Source organism: Uranotaenia lowii, chromosome 3 (genome assembly GCF_029784155.1).
Source record: "Uranotaenia lowii strain MFRU-FL chromosome 3, ASM2978415v1, whole genome shotgun sequence".
NCBI lineage: Eukaryota > Metazoa > Arthropoda > Insecta > Diptera > Culicidae > Uranotaenia > Uranotaenia lowii.
Genome location: NC_073693.1, coordinates 56609233 through 56621521, shown reverse-complemented (window position 1 = coordinate 56621521; position 12289 = coordinate 56609233). Strand labels below are relative to the sequence as shown.

The following is a 12289-nucleotide window of genomic DNA, read 5'->3' as shown; positions in this document are numbered from 1 at the left end:
AGTAGGTATTTTTATGACTTAACTTAAGTTTGATTATCACCTTTTTCAAAGACTGCAAATAATTTTGAGTTCTGCGAATAAAGTAAGACAAGTTCTCTATTGGTTAACTTCTTTCTCTTAACCCCATCCTGATTAATAAGGAAGTTCCAACAAATTTGTGAAGAAGTTTCAACCAAAATTTAAATTTAAGATACTCAAAAAAACAAAAATTTAATAATTTTGCAAGCGTCAAGAAATGGGTTTAGTAAAATAAAACTATTTTTCAGTTTCTTCAGTAATGTCAGCTCTAATTGTTATGATATCTGTATATTTTAGGTTTTTAGATTATTCATCATCATCATGATCAAAATATTTTTCCTTCTTAATAAAATGAAGTATAAGAAACAAATTTAGAATCAGGTTTTTTTTCATGTAGCTTTGTTTATGCATCAGTTATCAATGATTTATTCCACTCAACACTGATTTATTGTTAAACTTGTAAATTTAACTCTCTATCACCAAGGCGATAGACAAAATCTGTGAAATGATTCGAGTTCAGGAAATTCCAGAAATATGGAAATTTTCCAAATCAACATAGGCACCAAATTGCAGTTTTCTTGAAAAAAAATTCGAAATGGTAAAAAGTATTTATTGATGATAATTTCTTTTGAAAAACTTATCGGTTTGATTTTCAAATAAATTCATCGAATTTATTTGTATGTTTTTTTTTAAATTTTCAATTAAATTGACCGCATATCTTAGTAAACTTATTTAATTTATAGATATTTTATAATAAATTTGTCTAGCTTTTATTTCTGAATCTTTGATTTCTTAAAACAAAATCTTTTTTTTAATTAAGAGAGAAGAAGTAAAGAAGAAGAAGAGAAGAAAAAAACAATTCATACCTTTTGTCCTTGTCAGGAACCGATATATTAATTGCCAGCGAAAAAATAAGCAGAGCTTAAAACTTTAAACCATATGATATGCATGAAAATTTATAAATTCATTTATATTTATCATTTATAATCATCTTTTATGAATCGATTAAGATTTTGAGTTCTGTTATGAACAGTTTCAAAAATGAATACAAGTAGCTATGGATGGCAAAACTCCTCAGATCAGCTTGTCCAATGAAAGAGAGTGCAATTTTATTCGTCTGCTCCACCAATCTGTGCGGGGAGAGATAAATCGCACTGAAATCAAGAGTGAAATTGTCAACACATAAGAGTGAGTGAGAGCATTCACATCCGCTGATGAAGAGAATTCCCTTCTCCGGACAAATCTGTTGCGACTTTTTGGACATCTGCCAGACATTTTTTTCAGGTTTTCACACTTCTAGACTTCCATTTCTTCCAGACAATGAAAGACTTTTGTGTTAGGACATAAATTATTCGAAGAAACTATGAAAATGTCGTGGTAGAATATTGCAGGAAATGATTAGAGTTTATGAATTATGAATGCAGAAGTGGTTAAAAAAGCTATTAATTATGGCAAATGCTTCAAGATGTTGTCAAATAGAACTTGTAACTAACAGTGATAGCAACAAACGATTAGTGGGTATCTGCAACATTGAGATCTGGCGATTAAAAAAAATAAAAGATCACCACCTTCAAAAGTAAGCTATCCAGACATTTTCAGACTGTAACGGCCCGTAGTAGGCAAAGTGGTAATATCCGTAGTATCTTCAATGTATAACTTGAACATGTATCATGTCAGTCTTATTGGGAGTGGATCTTTGTGTGCTGAAATGTGAAGTTTCGGTAAAATAGGAATTCCACCCAAAAGGACTACGGAATAACTTATCGTTATTCTGACAGTCGTCATGAGTTACCAAAGGTAGCTTTTCTATGGGAGGGTGAAAAATGGAGTTTTCTTGGAGACCAAAAAGAAAACCGGCGGGCCTTAGCATTTTGATCTTGGAGTGATTCGGTCGTTTTTGTTTGTGGAGCAAGCTTCGGATTATATAAATATTATTAAGGCGGTTATTACACTTACTGCCTTCAAATATTTCCCCCCGTAAATTCGCCCTAATACAATACGCGGCCTGGCTTACGTTGTGGCATCCAACCCCAGCCGGGAAAGTTCTCTGGCGGTAGCTTGTGTGCAAGTGGAAGGACGATTTAAACGGTAAGTTTGCATTTTAGTATCTTTGTGAACCTCTTTTTAAGCGTTGTGTTTGGTCATTTTATACTGCGGAGAACTACGGATATTAGCACGGCGACTAAGTTCGTGAACCTACACAAACTTCCTCATTTCGCCAACACCATTTTGTTTAGTCTTCTTTGGAAGCCCACCCCTGAGAAGAAAGTCCGGGTTTTAAGAGACTTCAGCACATCAACTTTTTTGTTGTTGGCGCTTGAGTGCTGTTAAGTTGAGCTACGCATTTATGCTAATAAAATTTTCACTTTTCTTTAGCACAAGTGGGATTCAGTCCTGATTGAAGTCAGTGGCTGTTGGTTTTTGAGAGTTTTGTCGTCTTGTTTCAGCTTCGACTTCCGAAGGAAATCGAGACGGTACAAGACATTTCCAGATATTTTTCAAAAATCTTCCAGACTTTTTCAAAAAGCAGTTGGCAACCCTGGTTGCGCATTGTGTTGAGGAGAAATCTGAGAGCTAACACAGTTTATTCTTGGTACGTTCATGAGAAAAGACGCTACTTTCCGAATCAAAGATGCCAGAGGTGTCCTAATTTTCTAGAATCCATCCTGATCTTAATTGCAATTGATTTTGTAATAAAAACAGTTAAACCTCTTAAACCAATGGTAATCTTCGGTTCAGATAATATTTGAACGGTGTTTTTCGGTATGAACTACAAACGGCTTAACTTCTTATCTCTTCTGTTGTATACAGCACCGCTATTTCGCCTTAATTTATTGAATCTAAGAACTCTTCATTTAATTTCCACAAATCTACTGGTGTCCTAAAAAATCCTGTTTTTTGTTCTTCACCTTGTTCTGATTTTTTGACGAAACCCCATGGCACCTCTTTTTCGAACGCTACCTTTTGTAAGAAACAAGAATCCAACAGCAAACAGCAATTGGCATGGTAGCCAGGTGGCGGCAACGCTATTCAAACCGTATGGAGCACATCTCTCAGATTTCCCCTTCTTTTCCCCTCGTTTTGACAGATTTAAGCTTTTTTTCTCAGATTTAAGCTTTCGTCTCCTATGCTCTCAAGGCAAAAAAAGCTTAAATCTGAGGAAAAAAAAGCTTAAAATCGAGATTCACGACCACTTATTTAAAAGATGTTGGTCAAACGATACATAGACAAAACGTGTAACGTTGCAGCCGCCTGATGGTAGCGGAGGAGAAATTGTTGTTATTTTTTCTACGTTGTGTGGTGGGAGTCTAAATAAATTTTTTCTTCATTTACTTTGAGGTGTATGGCTGAAACACTAGGCGCTCTTTGTTTAGAATTCTCTTTCTCCCACTCAGATGCGAATGATCTCACACTTGTCGTCCGAGTCACTTACAGCTCGTGTAAACTCGGGTAACGAGTGGAGCACGATCATCGAAAGAGGATTACACTCGGAAGCAGAGTTGCCAACATTTTTTTTTTCAAGCGTCAGGGAACTCGTTACAGTTGATTTTAAGAACTTTTATTATGGTGTGATTTGAGCAAAAATACAACTTAAAAACCCAATCCTAATCAAAAATAAACCAACTTGTTCGACCAGATTTGGCCCACTGTATCGAACTTATTTTTGGAAAAACCTGACAGCCCATAGCTCCCGAAAAAAAGAAAAAAAAAACATACTGTCATCAATATTTCCGGAGGTCAGTTATTCTTTCTCTCCTTAAGAAAAACGCCTTTAGAACTGTCAAAAGTTGGGTGAAATTATAGCTGCATCCCACTTGCACTAATGCAAAACCATCACCCAAATTCGTCAGCGCTTCCATCGCCTATTGGAGAAGAATTGGAAAAGAAAGGTGGTGCTCGGTCGAGTGCGGAGGCTTTTGGGCCTGCGGGTCTGGAGAAAGGTTCGGGGCTTTTGTTCCGCATCCCCACGGAGGACAGAAGCGGCGATCGTGGCACAGATGGCCACTCCATCATCGCTGACTTCGGAGCCAGCACGTCAACAGTTCCCTCAGAAAAAGTGCACAACAGCAACATGGAACGCTCACACCTCCGGCAGCCAGGGAAATGCTGCACCAGCAGCAGGAAAACGACTTCAGCAACAACCTCCGACATGGCAATGTCGTGCGCTCCATCGGTTCGATACCAGGCACACCTCCGGCTGCTTGGGAGATGCTGCACCAGCAGCAGAACAACAACAACTCCAGCAGCAACATCCGGCACGGCAAGGTCGTGCGCGCCATCGGTGCGATACCAGCCACACCTCCGGCTGTGTGGAAAGTGCTGCACCAGCAGCCAAACAACAATAACATCCTGTACGGCAATTCCGTGCGTCGCAATCGATGCCAGCAGCAGCAACATGGCCAGGCGGTCGAGCGTCTCGGAGGCAGGTACGAGGCCGACAGTGGGACCATGCATGGTTCCCAGGAAGGTGCCCGTCGGACAAGAACTGTAAGTTGAACGACGTGCAAAAAATCACACTCCAAAACTAAATGACCAGAATAGTCGGGAGATTGGGTGGGTGAAAATAAAAGTGCCAATTGTAAAATGTGAACCAATGTCTTCGATTTTTTTATTTGTGGCGACGACCATAAAAACCTTCCATTACAAACTGGTGAAATAAAAATCAGGCAAAATCAGGCTACCTTTGAGTAACGGTAATTTCGTTCAAATTGATGACCTTTTTTGGTCATCGCTCCACATTTTCACTCTTATATATTTTGTAAGCCTACTTGGTTGAATAGTTCTACTGAATCAAAGCAATCGAAAGATTCCCTTTTTAAATAAGAGTTAAAGGGAATCTATCGATTGCTTTGATTCAGCCACTTTTTATCTTCAGCAATGGTATCTTATCCAGTTCTTTACAACCCATTTTTCATCAAATTTGCAAAAATCAGGCATATTTTCAAAAATTTAAGGGAAATTCAATGGCTTATCATATTGTCAGGCTAAGCCTCGAAAAATCAGGCAAATCCTGAAAAATCAGGCACATTGGCATCTCTGCTCGGAAGCCGAACTGAAAACAGCGTTGTTTTCTCTCGGCTCTTTGTTGTTTGAGAAGAGCCGACCAACCCTGCAAGTAGCATCTTTAAAGCAAAATTTCAATGTTTTTGAAGTGCTTTATTTTCTCAACATTTAAAACAACAGATAGACCAAGTGGAGCATAATCTCGTGAATGTGCACCCAAAATTCAGCCTCTGTGCCAATGGCGTGTAGTCAATTACATAGCATCATTGGTACAAGAAGATAACGCGATTGGTGCTGATTCGATTTGCTCCCACCGGCATTAATCTCCCAAGTTAACCGAATTGCGTATGTCTGAAAGAAACAAAATAAAAACGCTTTCACGTCCCTCCCTATCGCATCACAAGACGAAGAAGGATGGAAATAAATACCGGCCAACACCAGGCAGCCAGCGAACCGAGCGCTGTGCGTGTGAATGTAGCAAAAGCAACAACAAAAACATCCTTCTAATTCAATCCCTTCAATCCACCGGCAAACAACCACGGCCGAGCTGTGCGTGTGTATGCAGTAAAAGCAACAACAAAAAAAAACATTCCTTCAATTCAATTCGCCGGCAAACAACCACGGCTAAGCTGTGCGTGTGTATGTAGCAAAAGCAACAAGAATATATTCCTTCAATTCACCGGCAAACAAGCACCGGCCAAGCTGGCCGGCTTTAGCAGCTGTGTATATGTAGCGTGTGTATGTAATAGCAGGCAGTAAGCAAAGCACAGTTCTCATTCAATGGGTTTCCCGTTTCCTCCACTCCAGTTCCCTTTCCCGTTTCCATCGCAAGACAAATGAATACCTTGAAAGGAGGCCAAACGCCGGGAAGCCACTGTCGTGCGTTTCTTTTGTGATTGATCGGTGGCAGAATGCCTATGACAAATATCTCTCTTCCTGCATGAAGCTCAAATAGTACACTGGTTGAGATGTCGGTCTGGCAAGACCATTTGGTTAATGATTTGAGTTCGATTCTCCCTACGGGCGCTGTGGTTTATATTTTTATTTTCTTGTTTCTGGGATGAATTATCCAATAGGAACGAAATCCCATAAAATGTTTTTCTTGTTTTGCTTGAATGTAGTGGTCACTGGTCATGCATCATTTTAGTTGGGAGCCGAGTCCTTATGCCAGTTACGGTTTTTCAAACATATCATCTTCGGCACAGTGCACATTTCAGCGCATTATCGGCACAGAGATGTGCTAAATAGGCATTGGATTTTTGCAACCTCTTCTATGGGTGTGGGTACCCAAGAAATTGGAAAACGTTTGCCATGGACCGAGAAAATTGTAGGAATATTGTTCATCATGTTATATCGTGAGACGGTATACTATGAAAAAAAATTAAACATTTTAACTCAATACTAATGTTATGAATTCGTCTTGGTACATCTTTGTACCTGAAAATAATCAAATTTTTGAAAGTGAAGAAAAGTATTAGAGAAACATGAGGTTTAAAAGGAAAAAAGAAGATCAGCTGTAAATATCTTGAATTTATCGAAAAAGATACAACGGCTCACCGACGGGAAATGAACTCGGAGACTGTACTTTCCTTCACCTTCAAAAAAATGGAATCCAATTTTTATTCCAGAATAAAAACAGTATTATAAATCAGGTTTAATTTCAAAAGAAAAGTTTCCTTTAAAAGAAGTTTCATCTAAATCATATTTTACACGGAAACATCATAATACGTCGATAAAAGCAAAAGAGTGGATCTGTTTTTGGGATTCAAAATCTTCAGTTCAGACCTATGCTTATTCAAGTTATTTTTAAAATGGAATGCTTCTCTGTATGTTGAGAAAAGGAAAGTAAAACATACGAAATTTAATTTAAATCGCAATGAATTCGAATCGAGAGCGCATCGTTCAAGTAGATTTAGAAGGTAATCGGTCCTAAATGGCCTCCCTGAGGCACATCAGAAAAAGCAGAGAATTGTCTAGAGAAAAAGTCCCCCTCGGGAACTGTTAATTAACTTCAAGATAGATAGCTCCAGAACAAGCCAGGAAGTGCTCCACAGAAACCCAGGTGTTCGAGCTTTCGGGTGGCAATATCGTGGTTGACTTTGTCGAATGCTGCAGACAATTCGGTGTAAAAAGCATCAGTTTGAGACTTAGCAACAAAACTTTCGTACACGTAAGAAGTAAACGTCAGAAGGTTAGCTGTCGTGGAGCGCTAGGGCATGAATCCGTGTTAATAATCGAAAAAAAATTATTACAGGACAAGAAAATCGGATCCAAGACCAACTCGAACACTTTGGCTACTGCATATGATAAACCACGGTATGAGAAAAGCTCAGATACCGGCATTTCGATAGCAACTTACTGTGTTCATCAGTGAGCTTTTTCGATTAATCGAAATCGAAATCGAAAACGCTTACTGAAGAAGATAGTAAGTTGCTATCGAAATACCGGTATCTATACTTTTCTTATACAGTGGTTAATTTAAAGGGAACTTTCGATTAGATCTGCCACAACTCTGAGTCCAGACGTTTTTCTGTGATCTGCCTGATTCTATCAAAATAAGTTCATATTGAAAATAAGAGGTTTCAAGTCTTTAATTTGATTTTATTGAATAATGGCGTAGTTCTTGACGCCTCCCCCAAAACACATTCCTTTAATAATGGTCTATTCTGCTATCGAGTGATGCTGGCGCAGGGCCATTGACGGCGACCGATGGTCGCAGCAGCGAAGCGGTGATAAAACTGTCCGGATCCGACGAAAAACAAGCCCATCCGGGAGCAATCCGAGTCAGGCCGCCTTCCTTCGAGTGTGGTAGGAACGATATCTATAGTCTCCGAAGCAGCTGATAATTAATGGTTATTTTGAGCGACTGCTGTGCCTGTAGGGGGTCTAGAAATGGCGCACGAAACCATTTTCTTAATATTTTGAAATTTTATACTAGCAGTACAACGAGATATCACACTTATTGGCACATGACTTTTTTTTTTGTCATAAAAACATACAATCGTTCTCCTGGCAAAAATTTGTGATAGTTTTTACTGGAAAAGATATGGATCTATACACAGGTCTCTGTACAAATTTTGGAACAACAAGGACCTGATATCATTCTCTATAGTTTTCAAATGAAATTTGCTGAAACTGGAAAGTGTTCACGCCTCAATAAATAATGCAAAAAATTTAACAAATTCCGCAAGCGTCATGTTTTATTTCATTTGATACGCCGTTGCACCCTTTTGTGCTATCTTTCTTTAGCTAATATTTGTCTACCATTAAATAAATTCACATAAATTAAATCTACGGCGCGTGCCAAACGAAAACAACACCTGTTTGCGCTATACGCAAATCGATAAACAAATACACATAAAACTCAATGTTCAATTAATACCTCACGCGCGTCACAATTTGGAAGCATATTTTAAAGTCCGTTTCCGCTCACTGGGAAACGGAAACAATGGAAATGGCGCAAAAACAAAGAAATAAAAATAAAAACGTATAAAGGTAAAGCACCAGAACAGTGTGGGACCCTCTAATCCTTCGGTGAAATACTATCACTTTTTCCACGATTGTAGGTCCGGGAGCCGCTCAGCATCCGGTCGATTTTGTCGATGAAGCTCTGCTTGGACTTCCGCTTGGCCGCGATAACTTCCCGGCACAGATCATGGAATGCTTCCGCCACCTGGTACACGTGTTCCGCAGCCGAGATCTCGAAAAACTTACACTCGAAGTCCTTGGCCAGGATTTCGCCCTCGTCGGTGCAAACCTGCCGCAGATGGACCATGTCCACCTTGTTTCCGACGAGGGCCACTGGCATACTGTCACTGGGGAGGTCCTCTTTGGCCTTCCGGATGTAGTTAAACGAATCTCGGTTTGTAATCGAATAGACGAGCAGCAGCCCGTCAGCCCACTGGATGGCATCGGCCAGGGCCGTCTGGATGCAGTCCGCATTTTCTTCAATCTGCAAGAAAAGGATAATTTAAAGATTTGTAAATGAAAATGAATGCACAACTTTAATTGAAGATTTTAGATCTCAGTTAAAGAATTCGAAACTTAGTTTCAAAGGAGTAAGGAAGAGTGGTGCATGAGTCACTTTCAGTATTTAAAAAGTTTAGTATGTTGAGATAAAAAATACTCAACTCAACCGCCATCGGTCCAAAATAGAGATATGTTTCGGAATCAAAACCTTGAAGGATAAGATCATGCTTAGGCTTGCCTGAATGCCCCTTGTACAGTTTAAGCTCATTTGGTTATCTCTGAGGGGTCGTTCAACGGAAATTTGACACTTTCATGAACATGAACCAATTGCTTTATCCGTCAGGTGATACGAGCCTTTTACTCGTATAATAGAGGTAAAAGTTTCATGTTGTTCCAAATTGAACAAGAAAATAAATCTTTTCGGTGTTGGTTAAGTATTCTGTTGCCCTTGAATTGGAAATACTTCTCTTGTACCCTTTAAAACTTTTTTCATTTTAACTTGAAACCATTTCAATCTTTGGCATTGAAGCCCAAGCTCAGATATGAAAGCTTTTAGAGAATTGGCTTTTGGGTGAGAGGATCCACGTTCTTCGCTTGAACATACACTGATATAACAAATTCGATGGGATTTAAATTCGGAATGTTCGGAAGCCAAAGATCTATTGCCAAAACTTCATATTCTACTTCATCCAGGTTTCCATGTATTAAATTTCAGTATTAATTTATACTCCAACTTTCATGAAAAAAAGATGCATGACTATGGTGGGGTGCTTAGTAGGGGCTTAAAGGGTGAGTAAGTACTGATTCGTACGTAAATTGGACACCGGATCACTTGAAAAAGCTTCTAGTCTGAGAAAACAATGATCAGCTGCTTCTTCTTCAACATAGCAATCGCTTCGACCGCTCAAGTCGCGTCGTCGAGCCTCTAAACTCAATCAGCTGTAATTTTCCCTGTACAGATTCTCCAAATATTTTTTGTTGAGTTACTTGGAGTGTTGAGTTCGAGACATCTTTTGAACAAAATCATTAATTTGCCGTCATATGTCAAAATTTACATGAGCAAAGCAATTCTTAGCTTCTAAATTCTTCATTTTCATTTAAATTAAATGGAATGAGAGATTAAAAAAAGACTAATATAAAAATAAATATGATAGTAAGACTGAAATACTTAAAATGATGTTTTTCTACTGCAGCGGCATACATTTATTGCCTTCATGCAGAAAAGAATATTTTCGTAAACATATATAGTAGGGTGACCGCCAAATGGTTCATGACGATGTTCGCAAACTGACCAAGTAAGGGAGATTGGGTATCATGGGAAACTTTTTTCTTTGCTTCATAACTTCTTTATTATAAAAGATAAAAAAAAAACCAATAAATGGAAAGGTTTTCTACATTTTTGAGATATCATTAGGCATTTTTTTTTATTTTATAAATACAATAATTTCCCAAGTTCTGACTGTTTTAAAAAAAGTATTTTTTTGTGGGCCACCAAATCTAAATTGACTAGATTATGAGTTAACCCAAAACTGAAATTTCGTAATTCATTAAGTTATATCAAAGTGATTTTAAATGAGGAAATAAAAAAGAGAGGTGTGTGTGATCGAATAGTTCCTAATTCCTGTCTCGCGAACGTTTCGGCAAGATTCCTTATGTAGGATTTTTGTTCGTCTCTATCGCATTGGAAAAAATGTACTAAATATTTTTCACAACTCTTTATATGGCACAAATAAACTTTGCAGATAAGAAAAACGTATTTTAAGTTCTGAATGTGTATAAAAACACCAACATATAGGTGGCCCACGATTCACCAAAAACAATGATTTGCAAATTGGTTGCGTTTGTGTAACATATTGATGTTTCATCAAGAATTTCTTTTCAACGTGAAATATCATGACAAAACTAAGATCATAAGCGTATGAGCATATTTTTGTTATGTACTTAGTATGTAAGTACCTTTTTCTAGGCTAGTTAAATATAAGAAGCAAATCAACAACATGTAGAAAAACATGCTTACACAATGCGACGACGATGGCATTTGGATTGAGATTTTTAACTCAACACACAGCTGAGATATTTAGAATGGCCCACGTTACCCCACTCTCCCCTACTTTTACTAGCTTAGCCCAAATAAGTGAAAAATTTCAGATTTATCGGACTTCATTCAGGGGTGCCTCAAAGCTTTCAAAGTTTCGGGTTTTTTAACCCTCAAGAATCACCTACGATCGTTTTGCGTCAACAATATCAAACGATTCTTCATATCTCATACTGTATTTGGAGATTTGTCCAGATTTTTATAATTTTATTTGCATAATTTTTACGTTCGAAAGAATAACACAAGGTTTCATATCAAAATCTGGAAAATAATCAAATGAATCAACTTAAAAGCGTGTTTTTCATTTAGTATTCATGGTTAGATTGCATTATATGAAATTCAATTATGAATAAAAGAAAAATGTCGATAAAATTTAAAAACAATACATAGCGACGATAAATCAACCGAACTACAGAAAAGATTCTCTTGAACAAATTTATTTAACCATAAATTTACCTGAATTGAAAATTGAGTTATGATAATCAGAATTAAATACGTTCAAAAAATCTAAAAATCATATGCAAAACTTTAGCAGTGTGTGTTATTGTTATTGTGTGTTATTTAAACAATTATCTTGTCTTTTTTTCTCAGATTTTCAAATTAAAATATGTTTCAGATATTTACAATGGAAATAGGCATCTTAAAAATAATTTTGTAGAATCGCCTCGGAAGTGTTGCCTGATTAGTATAAACCAAGTTAATAACTTATAGTGAGCAGTTCCATAGACAGCAGTCTGTGCAACTGGATTTTACGCAATGTGATAAATGTGTTCTGATGGACAGAGAGAGATATTTATGTTAAAACCGTATTTAAGGAACCACTCAAATTCTAGTTGGTTTTACCAGGTGTATTGGAAAATATTATGATTTTGCAATGATTTTGCAAAGTTTGCAAAAAATAAAAAAAAGATTTTATAAGAAAGTGCAAGTATTTCTTGTAATCAACGAAATTTTTTTATATTTAAATATTATTAATCATATTAACACCTTCTTTCCTTCCATTGAGTTTTTCGATTAAACGAATAGTTTTTTATAATACACACGTTTGTAACAGCCCGAATTCTTAATGATCATAGCCTCAAAAAATTCAAAAAAAAATATTTAAGAGATCAAAAGTACGCAAAACTTTACAAAAAAAAATTTATTTATTGAAAATAAAAATAGTATTTGGAAAATAGCTTTTTTATCTTTTGATTTGCGAAT

At 37.3% G+C, this 12289-nt stretch overlaps 1 protein-coding gene across 5 annotated transcripts in view; it reads right to left on the bottom strand.

The window, feature by feature from the left end:
* Window positions 1-8040: 8040 nt before the first annotated feature.
* Window positions 8041-12289, bottom strand: part of LOC129751067 (ras-related and estrogen-regulated growth inhibitor) — a 40169-nt gene continuing 35920 nt past the window's right edge. For all 5 annotated transcript variants that reach the window (XM_055746333.1, XM_055746335.1, XM_055746336.1 and 2 more), the window contains one exon: window positions 8041-8974. In XM_055746333.1, coding sequence (XP_055602308.1) covers window positions 8546-8974 — 429 coding nt within the window. In that variant the 3' untranslated portion in view covers window positions 8041-8545. The remainder of the gene's footprint in view (window positions 8975-12289) is intronic.